The following is a 20,825-nucleotide window of genomic DNA, read 5'->3' as shown; positions in this document are numbered from 1 at the left end:
AACCATGCGTTTTTAACTAGTGATTGTTCAAATGGTTTGTTTTTTATAAAATGTTTAATGCTAGCTAGCAACTTACCTTGGCTCCTTGCTGCACTCGCGCAACAGGTAGTCAGCCTGCCACACAGTCTACTCGTAGAGTGCAATGTAATTGGCCACAATCGGAGTCCAAAAATGCCGATAGTTATGAAAACTTGAAATTGGCCCTAATTGAATCGGCCATTCCGATCAATCGGTCGAACTCTAGTTGAAATATAAGTCTACGGTCATTTGCACTCTGAAGCAAGTTCTCATTAAGAATTTGCATGTATTTGGCTCCATTCATTGTTCCCTCTATCCTTTCCAGTCTCCCAGTCCCTGCTGCTGAAAAGCATCCCCATATCTTGATTCTGCAACCACCATGCTTCCCGGTAGGAATGGTGTTAGACAGGTGATGAGCTGTGCCTGGTTTTCTCCAGACATGGCGTTTTGAATTCAGGCCAAAGAGTTACATTTTGGTCTCAAACCAGAGAATATTTTTCCTTATTCTTTTGGTTTTTCTGCAAATTCCAGGAATGCTGTCATGTGCCAATTTCTCAGGAGTGGCTTCCATCTGGCCACTCTCCAATAAAGCCCAGATAGGTGAAGTTCTGTAGACTAACTCAGCCAAGGAATTCTGCAGTTCTGTCAGAGTGGTGATTGAGTTCTTGGTCACCTCTCCCTGAACAAGGTCCTTCTTGCCCGGTTTCTCAGTTTGGTCGTACGGCCAGCTCTAGACAGAGTCTGGGTAGTTCCATATTTTTTCAATCTCCCAATGATGGAGACCACTGTGTTCTTGGAATGTTTTAACACTCTATAAATTCTTGAAAATCCTTCCCCAGAGCCAGTGCATTTGGTAAGTATTCAGACTTTTTCCACATTTTGTTATGTTACAGCCTTATTCTAAAATGGATAAAATAAAGAATCCTCATTCGATACACAATAACCCATGACATAGTGACAAACAGGTTTTTAGAAATGTTTGCAAATGTTAATTACATAAGTATTCAGACCCTTTGCTATGAGATTCGAAATTGAGCTCCGGTGCATCCTGTTTCCCTGGATCGCACTTGGTTTCTACAACTTGATTGGAGTTGACCTGTGGTAAATTCAACTGATTGGACATGATATGGAAAGGCACAAACCAATCTATATAAGGTCTACAACATTGTTAGTCCCCAAGAACACAGTGGCCTCCATCATTCCTAAATGGAAGAAGTGTGGAACCACAAAGTCTTCCTAGAGCAAATTGAGCCATTGAAGAAGAAGGGCCAAGAACCCGATGGTCATTCTGACAGAGCTCCAGAGTACCTCTGGAGATGAGAGGACCTTCCAGAAGCATAGCCATCTCTGCAGCACTCCACCAATCAGGCCTTTATGGTAGAGTGGCCAGACGGAAGCCACTCCTCAGTAAAAGGCACATGACAGCCCATATGGAGCTTGCCAAAAGGCACCTAAATGACTCTCAGACCATGAGAAACAAGATTCTCTGGTCTGATAAAACCAAGATTTAACTTATTGGCCTGAATGCCAAGTGTCACGTCTGGAGGAAACCTGGCACCATACTTACGGTGAAGCATGGTGGTGGCAGCATCATGCTGTGGGTATGTAATTTAGCGGCAGGGACCGGGAGACTAGTCAGGATTGAGGGAAAGATGAACGGAGCAAAGTACAGAGAGATCTTTGATTAAATCCTGCTCCAAAGCACTCAGGACCTCAGACTGGGGCGAAGATTCAACTTCCAACATGACAACGACCCTAAGCACACAGCCAAGACAACGCAAGAGTGACTTCAGGACAAGTCTCAATGTCCCTGAACCAATCGAACATCTCTGGAGAAACCTGAAAATAGCTGTGCAGCGATGTCCCCCATACAAACTAGACAGAGCTTGAGAAGATCTGTAGAGAAGAATGGGAGAAACTCGCCAAATACAGGTGTGCCAAGCTCGTAGTGTCATACCCAAGAAGACTCAAAGCTGTAATCGCTGCCAAAGGTGCTTCAAAGTAAGGTGTCTGAATACTTATGTAAATGTCATATTTCAGTTTTTTTATAAGTTTGCAAAACATTTTTAAACAGTTTTTACTTTGTCATTCTGGGGTATTGTATGTAGATTGATGAGGGGAAAAAACTACTTAATCCATTTTAGAATAAGGCTGTAATGTAACAAAATGTGGAAAAAATACTTTATGAATGCACCGTGTATGCCTCATCACAATTCTAGCTTGAAGATATACAGACAGTTCCTTGGACTTCATGATATAGTTTATCCTCTGACATACACTGTCAATTGTGGGACCTTATATAGACAGGTAAGTTTCGTTCTAAATCATGTCCAAACAATTAAATTGGCCACAGGTCAAATTGTAGTGGCATCTCAAGGATGATCAAAAGGAATTGCATGTACCTGAGCTTAATTTGGAGTGGCATAAGGGGATGTCAATATATATTTCTGTCTTTAATTTTCAATAAATGTGCAAACATTTCTAAAAACATGTTTTCACTTTGTCATTATGAGGAATTGTGTTTAGATGGGTGAGAAAATAATCAATTTAGAATTCAGGCTGTAACAAAATGAGGAATAAGCCAATACTTTCTGAAGGCAATGTAAATACTGTGTAAATACAGTGTAAATACTGTTCATCCAAGCAAACCTGAGGGTAAACAGACACACAAACCTACTATAAACCAAAATAACCCGCTACAGTTACGCTATCTGATATATACCACACACACTTCTTAAGTGTGTGTGTGTGTGTGTGTGTGTGTGTGTGTGTGTGTGTGTGTGTGTGTGTGTGTGTGTGTGTGTGTGTGTGTGTGTGTGTGTGATTGTTTGTTTGTTTGTTTGTGAAAAGAGCTGCCCTAAAAATAAATATATGTCACTGGCGGGGCTCCAAGGAAAGTCCTGAATGAATGAGTCTCGCTGCAGTGTCAACAGAGTGTTGTTTGACTGGGGATTAGGGACTGATGTTACGCCTAATATGGGGGAAATCCCTCCCTAACAGCTGCTACAGATCAACAATATGTGACAGAGAGAGGGGGAAAGAGAGAGAAAACAATGTTGATGTTCAGTGGTGGGAGTGTAGATAGTTGGCAAGAATATATGAGAGCGAGACGCAGAGAGAGATACAAAGTGACTAAACTCTGATGCCCAAACACTTGGCATGCCTTGGAGTTGTTGTCAGTGGACAGACTAGGGTCCCCAGCCACATCACAATCCACACGGGCACAAATGACCTGAGGACCCAGCAGGAAAGGGTGGCCACAGCGCAAGGGAGTGATTGAAAAAGCTTCTTCCACTTTCCCCAATGCACAAGTGGTCATCTCTACCCTGCTACCACGAAAATACTTACACCCTGCCACCACACAGCAGGTGAATGAAAGCATTTTGCAAGACTGTGCCTCAAAACCTAAATGTCTACCTGGCCCACCACCCCACCCTCAACTTGAACAGCCTTTACGACCAGGTCCACCTCTACAAGGCACCAATCCCAAGTTTTTCCAGGACCCTGAAGGAAGTCACCCTCAACCGTAGCCCCAGAACCTCACACAGGAGCAACTGACACCCTCCCAGACTTGCAAGATCCCCCCTGAAGGACATGCATCGAGAGAACACACAAAGAGGACCTACACCCAGAACACAGCATCACCAGCCACACCCCAACCAGATAAGACCACCCCAAGCAAACCCTGGCCACACCCTATAAAGGCCAACGCATATCAGACCTGTGTCCCTTCTGCCCACCCCATGCCCCCCGCCACTGCGGAACGGACCTCAACATGACAGCAGGACATATACCCAGGCCGTGAGCAGCGCAACAGGCCCAAGCCCACTATTTACACCTGCCGAAGCCCCATCCAGCGCCCTAAGATGTAAATAACTGATGCTCTGCTCACACCTACTGTGATGGTCCAGGCCTAAACTACACAAAAATACCACTAGACACTATGGAACACAAAGCTTTTACAATCTCATCCTGGAATATACAAGGTCTGAGGTCATCTGCCTTTGGCCTAAAAAGCATGAACCCAGACTTCATCAAAGAAATTGGAAATACAGACATTGTCAACCTAAAATAAACATGGTATAAAGGAGACGTGCCCTCTAGTTTACAGAGAGCTGGTAGTCCCATCCACCAAACTACCAGGTATGAAACAGGGAAAAGACATAGTTGGTATGCTAATTTGGTAAAGAGCAGACTTAACCCACTATTAATTAGTCAATACAGGAACATTTTACATCTGGCTAGAAATTAATAAGAAAAATAAATCAGAGAAACATGTCCTCACGGGTGCTGCCTATATCCCCCCCTAATAGAATCCACATACTTTAACGATGACAAGGTCTCCATCTTCGAGGGGGAGATGAACAATTTCCAGGCCCAGGGACATGTACAAGTCTGTTGCGACCTAAATGCTAGAACTGGACAAGAACCTGACACCCTCAGCACACAGGGGGACAAACACCGTTGAAGTCAGAAGTTTACATACACTCGTTTTTCAACCAATCTACAAATTTCTTATTAACAAACTACAGTTTTGGCAAGTCGGTTAGGACATCTACTTTGTGTATGACACAAGTAATTATTCCAACAAATGTTTACAGAAAGATTATTTCACTTATGATTCACTGTATCACAATTCCAGTGGGTAAGAAGTTTACATACACGAAGTTGACTGTAACTTCAAACAGCTTGGAAAATTCCAGAAAATGATGTAATGGCTTTAGAAGCTGCTGATAGGCTAATTGACATCATTTGAATCAATTGGAGGTGTACCTGCGGATGTATTTCAAGGCCTACCTTCAAACTCAGTGCCTCCTTGCGTGACATCATGGGAAAATCAAAAGAAATCAGCCAAGACCTCAGATTTTTTTTTTTTTTATATATCTCCACAAGTCTGGTTCATCCTTGGGAGATTTTTCCGAAAGCCTATGCAAGTATAAACACCATAGGACAAGGGCGCCTTCATACCGCTCAGGAAGGAGACACATTGTCTCCTAGAGATGAACGTACTCTGGTGCGAAAAGTGCAAATCAATCTCAGAACAACAGCAAAGGACCATGTGAAGATGCTGGAGGAAACAGGTAAAAAGTATCTATATCCACAGTAAAACGAGTCCTATATTGACATAATCTGAAAGGCCGCTCAGCAAGAAAGTAGCCACTGCTCCAAAACCGCCATAAAAAAGCCACACTTCGGTTTGCAACTGGAAATGGAGACAAAGATCACACTTTTTTGAGAAATGTCCACTGGTCTGATGAAACAAAAATATAACTGTTTGGCAATAATGACCATCGTTATGTTTGGAGGAAAAGTGGGGAGGGGGCTTACAAGCTGAAGAACACCATCCCAACAGTGAAGCACAGGGGTGGCAGCATCATGTTGTGGGGCTGCTTTGCTGAAGGAGGGACTGGTGAACTTCACAAAATAGATGGCATCATGAGGTAGGAAAATATGTAGATATATTGAAGCAACATCTCAAGACATCAGTCAGGAAGTTAAAGCTTGGTCGCAAATGGGTTTTCCAAATGGACAATGACCCCAAGCATACTTCCAAAGTTGTGGCAAAATGGCTTAAGGACAACAAAGTCAAGGTATTGGATTGGCCATCACAAAGCCCTGACCTCAATTCTATAGAACATTTGTGGGCAAAACTGAAAAGGCGTGTGCGAGCAAGGAGGCCTAGAAACCTTGACTCAGTTACATCAGCTCTGTCAAGAGGAATGGGCCAAAATTCACCCAACTTATTGTGAGAGATTTGTGGAAGGCTACCTGAAACATTTGACCCAAGTTAAACAATTTAAAGGCAATGCTACCAAATACTAATTGAGTGTAACTTCTGACCATTTAGGAATGCGATGAAAGAAATAAAAGCTGAAAGAAATCATGCTCTCAACTATTATTCTGACATTTCACATTCTAAAAATAAAGTATGGATCCTAACTGACCTAAGACATGGAATTTTTACTAGGATTAAATGTCAAGGATCGGAAAAACTGAGTTTAAATGTAGTTGGCTAAGGTGTATGTAAACTTCCGACTTCAACTGTACCTGGAGGTGACAGCAATCCCTCCCCCATATGCCTCCATAGACAACATAACCAACAAAAACGCGTCGCAACTCTGTTTGACGCTGGGTATGTACATAGTCAATGGCAGGCTTCGACGGGACTCCTATAGTAGGTAGACCTACATCTCATCTCTTGGCAGACCCAGAGTCTCTCAGAGAGTTCACAGTCAGCCCACTGACACCCCTATCAGATCACAGCAAAATAACAGTCTACTTGAACAGAGCTATGCTCCTTTGGAATTATAGCCAAAGGAACTGAATCATATTAAGACATGCTATAGATGGAAGGAAAGTAGTGTTAAAAACTTGCCAAAAAACTATTAGGCAACAACAAAGTCAATCCCTTTTAGACAACTTCCTGGACAAAATGTTTCACTGTAATAATTAATGTGTAAACTTGTCAGTAGACAACCTAAACAGTATATTTGACCTCCCAGCTTCCCTATCAAATCTAAACATTTCTAGCAGACAACCTAAAAACAATGAAAAATGGTTTGATGAAGAATGCAAAAACCTAAGAAAGAAATTGAGAAACCTATCCAACAACCAAAAACAGAGACCCAGAAAACTTGAGCATACGCCTTCACTACGGTGATTCACTAAAACAATACAGAAATACACTTCGGAAAAAGAAAAGACAGCACGTTAGAAATTAGCTCAATATAATTGAAGAATCCATATAATCTAACCACTTCCGAGAAAATTGGAAAACACTAAACAAAAAAACAACACGAAGCGTTATCTATCCAAAATGGCAATGGATAAACCACTTCCCTAATCTTTTTGCTCTATAACAAAGAACAAAACACTAAAGACATATACAGTGGGGAGAACAAGTATTTGATACACTGCCGATTTTGCAGGTTTTCCTTCTTACAAAGCATGTGGAGGTCTGTCATTTTTATCATAGGTACACTTCAACTGTGAGAGATGGAATCTAAAACAAAAATCCAGAAAATCACATTGTATGATTTTTAAGTACTTAATTTGCATTTTATTGCATGACATAAGTATTTGATACATCAGAAAAGCAGAACTTAATATTTGGTACAGAAACCTTTGTTTGCAATTATAGAGATCATACGTTTCCTGTAGTTCTTGACCAGGTTTGTACACACTGCAGAAGGGATTTTGGCACACTCTTCCATACAGACCTCCAGATCCTTCACGTTTTCAGCTCCCTCCAAAGATTTTCTATTGGGTTCAGGTCTGGAGACTGGCAAGGCCACTCCAGGACCTTGAGATGCTTCTTACAGAGCCACTCCTTAGTTACCCTGGCTGTGTGTTTCGGGTCATTGTCACGCTGGAAGTCCCAGCCACGACCCATATTCAATGCTCTTACTGAGGGAAGGAGTTTGTTGGCCAAGATCTCGCGATACATGGCCCCATCCATCCTCCCCTCAATACGGTGCAGTCATCCTGTCCCCTTTGCAGAAAAGCATCCCCAAAGAATGATGTTTCCACCTCCATGCTTCACGGTTGGGATGGTGTTCTTGGGGTTGTACTCATCCTTCTTCTTCGTCCAAACACGAAGAGTGGAGTTTAGACCAAAAAGCTCTATTTTTGTCTCATCAGACCACATGACCTTCTCCCATTCCTCCTCTGGATCATCCAGATGGTCATTGGCAAACTTCAGACGGGCCTGGACATGCGCTGGCTTGATCAGGGGGACCTTGCGTGCGCTGCAGGATTTTAATCCATGACGGCGTAGTGTGTTACTAATGGTTTTCTTTGAGACTGTGGTCCCAGCTCTCTTTAGGTCATTGACCAGATCCTGCCGTGTAGTTCTGGGCTGATCCCTCACCTTCCTCATGATCATTGATGCCCCATGAGGTGAGATCTTGCATGGAGCCCCAGACCGAGGGTGATTGACCGTCATCTTCCACTTCCATTTTCTAATAATTGCACCAAACGGTTGTTGCCTTCTCAACAAGCTGCTTGCCTATTGTCCTGTAGCCCATCCCAGCCTTGTGCAGGTCTACAATTTTATCCCTGATGTCCTTACACAGCTCTCTGGTCTTGGCCATTGTGGAGAGGTTGGAGACTGATTGAGTGTGGGGACAGGTGTCTTTTATACCGGTAACGAGTTCAAACAGGTGCAGTTAATACAGGTAATGAGTGGAGAACAGGAGGGCTTCTTAAAGAAAAACTAACAAGTCTGTGAGACGGAATTCTTACTGGTTGGTAGGTGATCAAATACTTATGTCATGCAATAAAATGCAAATTAATTACATAAAAATCATAATGTGATTTTCTGGATTTTTGTTTTAGATTCCGTCTCTCACAGTTGAAGTGTACCTATGATAAAAATGACAGACCTCCACATGCTTTGTAAGTAGGAAAACCTGCAAAATCGGCAGTGTATCAAATACTTCTTCTCCCCACTGTACATGATCAAATACAAATCTTACAATAAACTATTGAAAACTACCAGAACCCACTGGATTCTCCAATTACATTGAATGAACTACAGGACAAAATACAAACCCTCCAACCCAAAAAGGCCTGTGGGGTTGATGGTATCCTAAATTAAATGATAAAATATACAGACAACAAATTACAATTCGCTATACTTAAACATCATCCTTAGCTCTGGCATCTTCCCCAATATTTGGAACTAAGGATTGATCACCCCAATCCACAAAAGTTTAGACAAATTTGACCCCAGTAACTACTGTGGGATATGCGTCAACAGCAACCTTGGGAAAAGCCACTGCATTATCATTAACAGTAGACTAGTACATTTCCTCAGTAAAAACAAAGTACAGAACAAATGTCAAATTGGCTTTTTACCAAATTACCATAAGACAGACCACGTATTCACCCTGCACACCCCAATTGACAAACAAAACAAAGGCAAAGTTTTCTCATGCTTTGTTGATTTTAAAAAAAATGTTTGACTCAATTTGGCTATACAAATGGATGGAAACTAGTGTTTCCATTATAGGACATTATAAAATCCATGTACACAAACAAGTGTGTGGTTAAAATTAGCAGAAAAAACACGTCTTTCCACAGGGCCGGGGGGTGAGACAGGGATGCAGCTTAAGCCCCAACCTCTTCATATATATCTCAGAGAGAGAGAGAGACGCAGAGAGAGCGAGAGAGACACAGAGAGAGCGAGAGAGACGCAGAGAGAGCGAGACGCAGAGAGAGCGAGAGAGTCGCAGAGAGAGGGAGAGAGAGACGCAAAAAGGGTGAGAGAGAGACGCAGAGAGCGAGAGAGACGCAGAGAAGAGAGCGAGACGCATGGATGAGAAGACATTATAGAGATGGAGAGATAACAGATGAGATACTAAGGGAAAGAATAGAGAAACACAAAACATCTTCATTCTAAAAACATTTGACAGCATCATTGGTGCAGCCAGACAAGCTCTGATGCTTTGATTGGCTGTGCTGTGCTCTGTAATTAGCAGCAGTCACGACATATACACACCACTTGCACTTCCAGCTGCCCTTGGGCACCGTCTGCAGGGGCGGGTCCAGGCAGTATGTGTGGTAGCTGATGTCACAGTTGTCACACAGCAGCAGGCGGCCTGGGTCGCTGGCCTGGCCGCACGCCTCGCACACCGTGCACTCCAGACAGCGCCAGCCTTTACTCAGCACCACCCGGGTGATCTGGTGGCACAGGGGGGGGGGGGCGCAAAGGTTAGAGAGGGGTTAAAGGGGCAGAGCAGGGATAGGAATCCCCTTTAAGGTCCATTTCAATGGAGCATATTGACTAATGGCTGTATGTTCTATAGTTACATAGTAGGGGAATAATCAAATCTAGTTCCCAGCAGCACATCTTCCAGGTTAAAGGTCATTGCTGAGCTATTTGTCAAAGGGATGCAACGGTATTTATTAGCCAATAAACCATGGATGCAGAGGGAGGATCAAACCAATTGAGATAAAGACCCTCCACCCTCACAATTATGTGCTGAAAGACAGACAACAAATACCATAACAAGCTGACGTTGGTGGAACGTGGGTGGATTTCCACTTGCATAGTTTAGCCACCCAGATTATCTCCATTAAATGTTTTTTTATTTCAGTACTCAAATCTGGGTGAGGTATTTAGAGACTGCATAGTAAACTGTTACCCAATATCATTACCCAATTACTCCTAAATGTATCACGGGCTTACTTATAAACACCACTTTGTGCCAGTAGGCCGCCAATTCCATTGGATCCAGCAAACCGAAATGGATGCCAAAAAAAGAGACTTATTCTCACCATGTTGTTAATAACAGGTACATCTCTCTTTTACTAGCCTTGTAATAAAAATAAATAAAAATTACAACCAAGCAGCCAATGTGTATAGCCGTGAGTGAAATGTACAGTCACACTAAGTGCTGCTGAGCGCACTTGGCTACCAAGGGCAATTAGCCGTTTCGCTAGCTACCGGGGGCCATCAATAATGCCGTCTCCATCATTCCTGTCCATTAGCTTCCGCCAGTGCGCCGCGGTGCTGCTAACATCAATCGGTTTAATCACTGTGTTAGCTGGGATGGGTGCGATTGGCTGGCAGAGGCAGGGGTGATGAAGAAAACCTGTGTGTGTGTGTGAGTGGGTGCGCCTGTGTCTGATAGTCTCCCATTATTGAGTGAGTGCTTTTTTTCAGGGGGAGAGATTAAAAGGGGGGTGGGCACATTCTATATTTAGGGGCCAATTCACTGAATACACTGAGCCAGAATAGGCATAAGGGCAGCATGCATATGACTTTCATAAAAGTAAAACTTCTATACAGTCTATTGATTTTATTTTATTGGCTGTGTTCCAACTAGAATGGAATATGACAATGGTAGGCAAGCCGGCTTGGAGTGGCGACTGCTTGAGGTGATATTTGTGAAAAACTTAACACTATATCAAAGGAAACTGTCTTAGGCCCTTATTTGTCCGCCAGAGGGGGTGGTGTTGCGGGGATAAGGCTTGGCGATAAATCCATCAATAGAATCCACACAAGGTGCTTAAAGTGAAACCTGTTAATCATCCCAGTATTTATTTGACACCTTGGCTCAAAGCAGCTTGGGGAGGTTGGCACAGAGCCTAATACAATCTGTAGGGAATCCCCTGGTGACTACGCTACAACCAAACTATGCATACATGTAGCCACATACACAAAATGTTGCTGTTTTAAAGCGAACTTCCTGCAATTGTACACATTTTGCCATGGGGCTGAGAGACCATTTTAATTTTAAAGCAAATTTCCTGCAATTCTACACATTTTGACATGGCTTATGCCATGTTCTTATGCCATCTGAGCAGTGGTGTAAAGTACTTTAAAGTACTACCTTAAGTAGTTTTCTGTGTGTATCTGTACTTTACGATTTATATTTTTTGGCAACTTTGACTTTACTACATCCCTAAAGAAAATATTGTAATTTGTCTCTCATACAATTTCCCTGACAACAAAAAGTACTCGTTACATTTTGAATGCTTAGCAGGACAGGAAAATGGTCAAACTTATCAAGAAAACACATGGTCATCCCTACTGCCTCTGGCCTGGTGGACTCACTAAACACAAATGCATCTTTTGTAAATAATGTCTGAGTGTTGGAGTGGGTGCTCCTCCTTATACGTGTACGTTTACTTTTGATACTTAAGTATATTTTAGCAATTACATTTGCTTTTGATACTTAAGTATATTTAAACCAAATACTTTTAGACTTTTACTAGTATTTTACTGGCTGACTTTTACTTGAGTAACTTTCTATTAAAAAGGTATCTATACTTTTACTCAAGTATGACAATTGGGTACTTTTCCCACCACTGCATCGGAGTGCCTCAAGCAGAAAAAAAATCAATGGAGAGGTCCCATGTCATGCTAAATGCATTTAGACTCTGCTAAATGCATATAGGAGAAACAATGCAGTGTTTATATACATACACATTATTGGTTGCGGATTATCTTTTGAGAGATAGTGGAGGTCGGGTATAGGAAAGAGAAGGGTTCACCTTGATGTTGACACAGAAGGGGTGGTAACACTGGCCACACTGGGAGCAGGCCAGCAGCCTGCCCTCTGACCCCTGGCCAAAACTTCCACACACCACACACATGTCCTGTATAAGGGAGAGAGGGGGAGGGAAAGGAGAATAGAGAAAAAAAGAGAAGTAGACAGGGAGGGAAAGAAGGAGGTAGGGAGAGAAAGATGGAGAGGTGGGGGGGGATCAAGAGAGGGAGCAGGGGAGTGAGAGAAAAGGATGTGGAAGGAAAAGGAGAGAGTGCATAAGTAATGGGGGAAAGAGCAGGTAAACAGAAAATGTCGAGAAAACAAGAGAAAGTTAAGTTTCTTGACATACATAAACATATGGCTCACGCAGTAACAAGCAGTGGAACTCGGGATACGTTAGTCTTCCACGATACAGCATCTCTTAAGAGCCTTACCTCACAGCAGGATTCATCTGAGTCTTAGGGGTGTGTGTGTGCGTGCAAAAATGGCCAGACACAAATGAGTGGAAAATTTGGCTGTCCAACAAGGCCAAGAATAGACTAGTAAACAGGCTGTCCAACAAGGACAAGAGACTATCATAGCATACAAAATGCATTTTTAATGTTTCATCATCTCTAATAGCTGTAGTATTTTTTCACCAGCATGCATAATCAAATATGTACAGTAGGGCTGACCCCATTTAGTCGATTGGTCGATTCTTTGGTCAATAGGCTGTTGGTAGACAGAGATTTCTTTAGTCGAGCAGTCACAATACATACATTTTATTTTTCACAAGACACGTGTCTGATTCACGCGTCTCAGTGGACTAATCCATTGCGCACGCCATGAGGAAGGCACAGTTCATCACTAAGACATGTGATATTGAAATTGTGTATGTTATATTATGTAAAAATATTATGGTGCAACACTAATAAATATAATATTATTTTACAACAAATGTGCTTTTTCCCGTATTGGATACGGTCACTGTCCGCGGTTCTGAAACAATCTTCAGTGCGCCGTAGAATTGTCGCCTTTCCCTATGTTGCCATCTGCATAATAGCAATAGTTACTAGCATATTGGGAATGAGAACAATGCGGCTGAGGCAGCAGCAGCACAGACGAGTCAACAGTCCTTGCTTAAGCCTAATTGTTTAAGAAAATTGAGGAGAGGTGAAACCCCAACTTAATTAAGTTTTATAATCAATAGCCTAACTGTTAAATGTGCCTGACTTTATAAATCATCCATATTTAAATATCTACAGAAATAAGACAGATCTTGCTTACGTTGCTTGTTTGAGTGTTTAATAGCCTACTGATTCCGTGAGCACCAAGCCTCATGCAACAGGCAAATGTTGGACATAGCAATTTAATCAAGACTTTACCATTTTTTCCATTAGAACAGATTGGTATTCATTATAATCTATTTAGTGTTGTTTACACTGTTCCAAACAGACAGAAAAAATGATATTGTAATCTAACACATATGCATTTAGCTCTAGCTCCCATACCCTCATTTATCTTGATCTCTTTCGTATTGTTATAATTATTATTATGATCGTCGTTATCATTAGTAGGCTTTATATAGTAGCCTTGTGTAACCACCATCGAGCTGTAGGCCTAAGAGCATATCCGGTTTAGTCTTAATAACTGTAACTTAGTTAGGCCTTTATTTCAATATATAGGCTACTGTATCAATCAATCATTAATTTGTTCATGCCATCAAACAGGATATGAGACATTCATGCGTTGAAATGCAATCGATTATTTAGTGTTGTTTACACTGTTTCAAATTGTCAGAAACAATATTTTATTATAATCTAACAGTAACTGCTTTTGGCACACAATAATCAAGCAATAATTGCTCCTATACCAGCCTTTATTTTATCTCCAGTAATTTCCACAACTAAGTCAAATGTCTTCCACAGATCTGACTTCCCTTTCCCTGCTGAGCAACCAGTAAACATTCGCCCGTTTCGAGTTTCTTTTTCACTTCCTCCGCATCCATTTTGCTGTCACCTGTTACTGTGTTTGGAGTTTGTTATAACCAATTTCTTGATGTGATTATGACAGGGTCAGGCCCTATTGGTCACATGCGATGCATACATGTTTCACGTAAAGAGAGCAAGGGTTGAGCGAATAGGGAATGTTTTTCCTAAACAAATTAGAGATTGATAACTTTTCAGTCAGAAACAAGTAAATGGCTGCAATTATGTTGCAGCTTCAGCACGAACAGCACAATAAACACTCGCAATAAACACTCGTGCTGCCTTTGAGCTGCAGTAGGGAGAAGAGCGAGACAACGTGCGCCAGTCACACAGGTTCTAGCTGTAATTTCTTTCAACAGTGTGACCATCAGGCTCTTTCTTGAGTCATCTGTGTGTCTTAATTATTTAATCAAACAGTGTGCTAAAAGCATCAGACAAGCACAGTGCATATGTAGTTGATTGTTTTTAAACACAGGGTGTGTCTGACTATATATGGAAAAATAAGGTTAAACATTACGACCAATCAATTGGTCAAAACAGGACGACTCTCGGTTGACAAACATTTTTGTCAGTTGGGACAGCCATAATGTACAGTACAGTATTTGGTTATGTGAGACATTTAACAGGCTTTAGGCCTATTCAAAAGACACGGCTTTACCAGGGAGGAAGAGTCTGACTGTCCTCCTTATTAAAGTCACCAGTCACTACTGCTATACAGAGCCTTTTCTAAGGAAGACAAGAAGGATTTAACAGTAGAGAGACCACGAGGGGAGTTGAAATACACAGCTTTAAGCAATACGCACAGACACAAACAAGCCGGGACTTTGACGGCACAAAGTGTCAATACTCTATAGTTTCAGTGATGTATGATGGTACTGACCTGTCAGATTGAAGTGGTCTGAAGTTGAGAACATGACCACAGTGTTGGTACTGACCTGTCAGTGTGAAGTGGTCTGAAGTTGAGAACATGACCACAGTGTTGGTACTGACCTGTCAGTGTGAAGTGGTCTGAAGTTGAGAACATGACCACAGTGTTGGTACTGACCTGTCAGTGTGAAGTGGTCTGAAGTTGAGAACATGACCACAGTGTTGGTACTGACCTGTCAGTGTGAAGTGGTCTGAGGTTGAGAACATGACCACAGTGTTGGTACTGACCTGTCTGAGAGTGAAGTGGTCTGAGGTTGAGAACATGACCACAGTGTTGTGCATGGCATTCTCCTCCTCTTCTTTCACCATGTACGGCTGCTCGACAAAGCTGGCCTGGAGAGACACACACGGACATGTATGGACACACACACGGACACAGGCACACACAGACAGGCACAAAAGCAGGAGTTGATTAACAAATTATTCAAACAAATATTGAAATTAAAACAGATGGTAAGATTGTGTTTAACATCTGAAAGGTTGAGATAAAAAATAAAATATTGCTTGGCCTAGTAAAGTATTTTTCAATTGAGGTAGAAAATATCTCCCAGGAATAGGCCTGATCTAGGTCTAGGACATGGAAGACGTTCTCATGTGACCATTTATCACACCTTCAGACTCTGTGTCAATATATTATTATGTCATCCACAGGGACAAACAGGCAGCAGGGTTCCCATCTCAGCGTTACCATGCCGCCCGCGTGTCAACATGCAGGCTGCCTTGCAGCTCTGGTCAAGAAGCAGGCTGCCATCTAATCCAACTATCTAGCTCGTACAATCAGTACAAAATTGACATTTCTACCTTAAAAGGTGCCCACAATGTATAGTATTTAAATGCATGTTGAACACATGTCAGTTCCCTGCCCACCGCTATGTATAAAATAGCATTCCTCTCCCCACCACCCCCTCCCAACCAACCAACCCTCATGCCGTGCTTGAGTGTACCGTTCCTCTTGCTAATGTGAGAGCACTCTCTGGGTTAAGCTAAGCATATTAGGCCATTGTTTTATTAATGTATGCAGGAGGAGGAGGAGAGAGAGAGGGAGGGAGGCGGTGGAGGGGGATAAAGTGGGGGTGAGGTCTCCTACCCCAGGGGTCATGGCGAGGGTGGTGTCGGCTTTGAGTCCTCGAGAGCGTCCGCGGCCCCCGCGCCCAGATAGGTTGGACCCGCGGGGCCTCCGCCTTCCAGGGAAGCCCGAACCACGACCCTGTGTGGGAAAGAGAGGGCAGGATAAAAGAGTGAGGGGGGAGAGAGACATTAAGACAGGAGCAAGAAGAGAGTGTGAGGAGAAAGCAAGACAGGAGGGAGACAGGGAGGAGAGCGAGGAGAGAGCAAGACAGGAGGGAGACAGGGAGGAGAGAGAGACAAGATGGTGAGAGGCGTGTGTCGGGCAGAGAGTATCAGAGAGAGCAAGGAAGGAGCGAGAGGGAACGAGTGAGGGGGAACGAGGAGAGAAATAGGAAAGAGCTAGAGAGGGATAGAGGAAGGGGAGAGAGGGATAGAGGAAGGAGAGTGCGGGAAAGAGTAGAGCGCGCACGAGAGGGAGGTATGAAGTGTGTATATGCTAACTGATATGAGACTATACATCGCTCAGATCAGTGATAGATTGAAGTATAATAATTGAGCCATGTTTTGAAGGAGTTTTATATTTACCTTGTCAGCTCAGACAGAACGACATAACAGTGGAGTTTATGAACTCATCAGAGCGCGTGCGAGAGAGAGGCTTGTTGTGGCGCGTTAGCGTCAAAGTGGATTCATGTCACAATGTCAGGACTAAAGGGTTGCGGTGGGGGTGACAGAGAGGGGGGTCAGGGGTAGCCTGGAAACCCAGACTATGTATTGAGTTTGTTTCACTCCACTATCAGTCTGGGATTCCTGTCGTCCCGGCAATGCTAACAACGCTAAATGCTAACTACGTTAATTTATAGAATAATAACGCAATTCATAAAGGAGGTGCAAAAACAATGTTCCCATGGATTTGCCTTCACTACATCACCGCAGGTGGCACCATGTGCTGTGTCATGTCCTAACCTTTCCCCACCTGGCCGGGCTAAACCACTGAGTGAAAGGGAGGGAAGGGGGTTGGACATGGACATCATAAGAGCGCTCCATTTTACCACTCTCATGCTCCAGACGGGCACCTCCTGCAGCTGCCTGTTTTTTGGGCCATCCCACCCCCCCTCTGAGTTTGCTGCCCTATGGTTACTCCATGCTCCCTGATTGGAGGAGGGGTGGGGGTAGGAGGAAGAGGGGTTGGGAGTGGGAGGGGACAAAATGCAGCAACATAAATGCAACAGCCAAATGCAAATGTCAAACAAAGCAACAAAATAAATGGTAATACATGACAATATAAAAAACAGCCAAGAAACCAGTGAGATGAGACGTTTGGGACAGATCCTATACATGAGTGGAGGGTAAACTGAATTCACCTCAATTTGGAGATTCAGTACAATTCAATTTGAAAATCTGTTCCAATCAAAAGGGAGATTGTGAAATATCGATGTCTGCAAGGAGAGGGTCAAGTTCAATAGTCGGAGAGAAGACGAGACATTGCACGTTTGCACATCCACTGCTTCCAGTAATTCTACGCCTAGTCAAGCGCTCTGCGACAATCCGTCCACAACTCCACACTATCCAGTGTCAGGCCTGCCGGGTGCCATGGCAGCCGCCTGTTACTTGTTGGCGTGTTTACAAAACAAGTGATGATTATGTCAGCGTGACGCCACTGCTGCTGTCGAGATAAACACAGCGACCGTCGTCAGGGAATTTCAGATTAAATTGTCACAGGGAAGCGTTTAGCTTGTTTAATGAGCTAATCGGCAAGAGGCTATATAATTAAGCTCAATCACACAATCAGAGGGCTTTTTCCATTTTTTTTTCTTTTTGCAATGCAAAATAATTTCAACTTGATTAATAATATATCACAGCCGTGGGTTAGATTTTTTTCTCTCCACTCGCTTCCTGCATTTTTTCTCTCCATCTCACATTTGTCCCAAACCTCCATATTCGTAAAGCACTTTTTAATGAAACTGTCGGAATTAAGCACGAGACAACCTTTTCACTGAGTTCCAAATATCTCTAATGATCGCCACAGGGGGAGTTTTTATGCAAGTGATGTCAGAATGCACTCACTAACCCAAAATGTGATTGTTAGGCAACAGGACAGTTAACCGGCGCTGCCCTCAAACAAAGGCATGCTGCCTGCTAATTATCTATCGGTTAGGTTTCTAATTGTCAATTTCAAATTATTTTCTAACAGTTAGAATTGAGGTGTGTTCTGCCTACTCATTAATTCACATAGAAGTACCCTATTTCACTGTTGCAGACAATTTATGTTGATGCTTTACTGAGCAGGAGAAACTTCTCTCTACGACGAGACCCCAAGCATTTCCCCTGTTTTTCCCCAGACATTTGCGCATCTCCAGTAAGAAAAGAACCTGCACAAACTTTTTGCACCTGGCATATTTTCCGGCTGGCACCTGCATTGCCTTCATTGTGGTTTCCCTTACATTATAATAACAACAACTTTGGACATGTGCGTTCCTATCAAAGTAAGTGCCTTATTACATTATTGTAGATTCTGTATATAATGTTGTTGTTTCTACTGTAGCACACCGCATATATGGACCATAATGTATTTACTGTTTTATTCACGTTTTCAAGTACTGGTGACAAATCATGCATACTGATTCTTGCATTTATTGTAATGGACACATGAGTGGTGTAAAATACTTTTTGGAAGGTTGTACTGATTATGATGAGCTAATGCTAAGCTAAATGCCAGCTATGTGTGGCACCATGTTTGTTGACATCACAATGCATTCTGGTTGTCACGTAAAAGTCAGACCAAATATGTTACGACAAAACGAGTTGAAGGGATGGTTCACGTGACTGACAGACTATAACTATTGTTACTCTGGGTTGCCAGCTCAGACACCACATTCCAGAGGTTTTACTTTTAGTTAGGTTTTACTTTTAGCTTCCCATTTATTGATAAATTACCCATCATGGTAGTATTTCCTGCACCATATTCCCCCACAATACATTCCACATTTCTACCCCCAATGGACATGCAATCATCCACAAACTAAATGAACCCCCCCACAAACTCAGCTAAAATGGTTCAACCAAATCTGGCAACCCTGTTTAGCTTTTGCGCTACGGTTAGGCTTGTATTTGTAATGATCTGTGGAGGTAATAACATTTTATTTGGTTTGTGACTTGTCAAAAACTGAAAATGACTTGTCATGTGCTCCAGTTCTTGTATACACTAAAATTGTATACAATACATCAAAGATTTGTAATATCCTGAAAAGTGGCCAAACTAAGATCATCTTTTACACGGAGCCATCTCCCAGCTAGCACAGGGGATCTGGGCCGATTCCGGTTGAGAGTCAGACTCGGCCGACATCATGCGGACCGAGTCTGGGCCGCCTTCGGCAGTATTACTTATGGCTAGGATGCAGGGATTGAGTTCGAGCCGACTCCGGTGATATTTAACTGGCCCAAATGTATTACTTGGGGTTCGGGCCAATTGGGGCTACTCTCTGGCAGATGATTAAACGGGCTGCTTTGTATTTTTCCATATTTTCTCACTGTTTTTGTAATAAAAAATATGAATTCTTTAATAAGGGTCCTGTGTAGTATTTTGATACTTTGTGTAAGGCAATTGATAAGCATTAAAAACTTTGTGGATGGAACCTCCTGAGTGGTGCAGCGGTCTGAGACTAGAGGTCGACTGATGAATCGGAATGGCCGATTAATTAGGGCTGATTTAAAGTTTTCATAACAATCGGAAATCTGTATTTTTGGACGCCGATACATTTTTTTTTTTTAACAGCTTTATTTAACGAGGCAAGTCAGTTAAGAACACATTCTTATTTTCAATGACGGCCTAGGAACGGTGGCAGAATAACTGCCTTGTTCAGGGGCAGAACGACAGATTTTCACCCTGTCAGCTCAGGGGATCCAATCTTGCAACAATACAGTTAACTAGTCCAACACTCTAACCACCTGCCTCACGAGGCTCCTGCCTGTTACGCAAATGCAGTAAGAAGCCAGGGTAAGTTGCAAGCTAGCATTAAACTTATCTTATAAAAAAACAATCAATCATAATCACTAGTTATAACGACACATCGTTGATGATATTACTAGTTTATCTAGCGTGACCTGCGTTGCATATAATCGATGCGGTGCGCATTCGCGTAAAAAGGACTGTCGTTGCTCCAACGTGTACTTAACCATGAACATCAATGCCTTTGTTAAAAACAATACACTGAAGTGTATATTTTTAAACCTGCATATTTAGCTAAAAGAAGTTTCCGGATTCGACCATATTAATGAACTAATGCTCGTATTTCTGTGTATTATTATGTTAGAATTAAGTCTATGATTTGATAGAGCAGTCTGACTGAGCGATGGTAGGCACCAGCAGGCTCGTAAGCATTCATTCAAACAGCACTTTCGTGCGTTTTGTCAGCAGCTCTACGCAATGCTTCAAGCATTGCGCTGTTTATGACTTCAAGCCTATCAACTCCCAAAATTAGGATGGTGTAACCGATGTGAAATGGCTAGTTAGTTAGCGGGGTGCGCGCTAATTGTGTTTCAAACTCGCTCTGAGACTTGGAGTAGTTGTTCCCCTTGCTCTGCATGGGTAACGCTGCTTCGAGGGTGGCTGTTGTCGATGTGTTCCTGGTTCGAGCCCAGGTAGTGGCGAGGAGAGGGATGGAAATACTGTTACACTGGCAATACTAAAGTGCCTATAAGAACATCCAATAGTCAAAGGTATATGAAATACATATCGTATAGAGAGAAATAGTCCTATAATTCCTATAATAACTACAACCTAAAATTTACCTGGGAATATTGAAGACTCAGCTTTCATATGTTCTCCTGTTCTGAGCAAGGAACTTAA

At 42.6% G+C, this 20,825-nt stretch overlaps 1 protein-coding gene across 6 annotated transcripts in view; it reads right to left on the bottom strand.

The window, feature by feature from the left end:
• Positions 1-20,825, bottom strand: part of LOC118370518 (histone-lysine N-methyltransferase 2C-like) — a 151,471-nt gene that overhangs the window by 78,688 nt on the left and 51,958 nt on the right. For all 6 annotated transcript variants that reach the window (XM_035755564.2, XM_035755578.2, XM_035755569.2 and 3 more), the window contains exons 7-10: positions 15,999-16,118; positions 15,140-15,244; positions 12,022-12,126; positions 9,521-9,702 (exon numbers count right to left, since the gene is read on the bottom strand). In XM_035755564.2, coding sequence (XP_035611457.2) covers positions 9,521-9,702; positions 12,022-12,126; positions 15,140-15,244; positions 15,999-16,118 — 512 coding nt within the window. The remainder of the gene's footprint in view (positions 1-9,520; positions 9,703-12,021; positions 12,127-15,139; positions 15,245-15,998; positions 16,119-20,825) is intronic.

This window comes from Oncorhynchus keta, chromosome 4, assembly GCF_023373465.1.
Source record: "Oncorhynchus keta strain PuntledgeMale-10-30-2019 chromosome 4, Oket_V2, whole genome shotgun sequence".
Classification (NCBI taxonomy): domain Eukaryota; kingdom Metazoa; phylum Chordata; class Actinopteri; order Salmoniformes; family Salmonidae; genus Oncorhynchus; species Oncorhynchus keta.
This window is presented reverse-complemented; position numbering and strand designations above follow the sequence as displayed.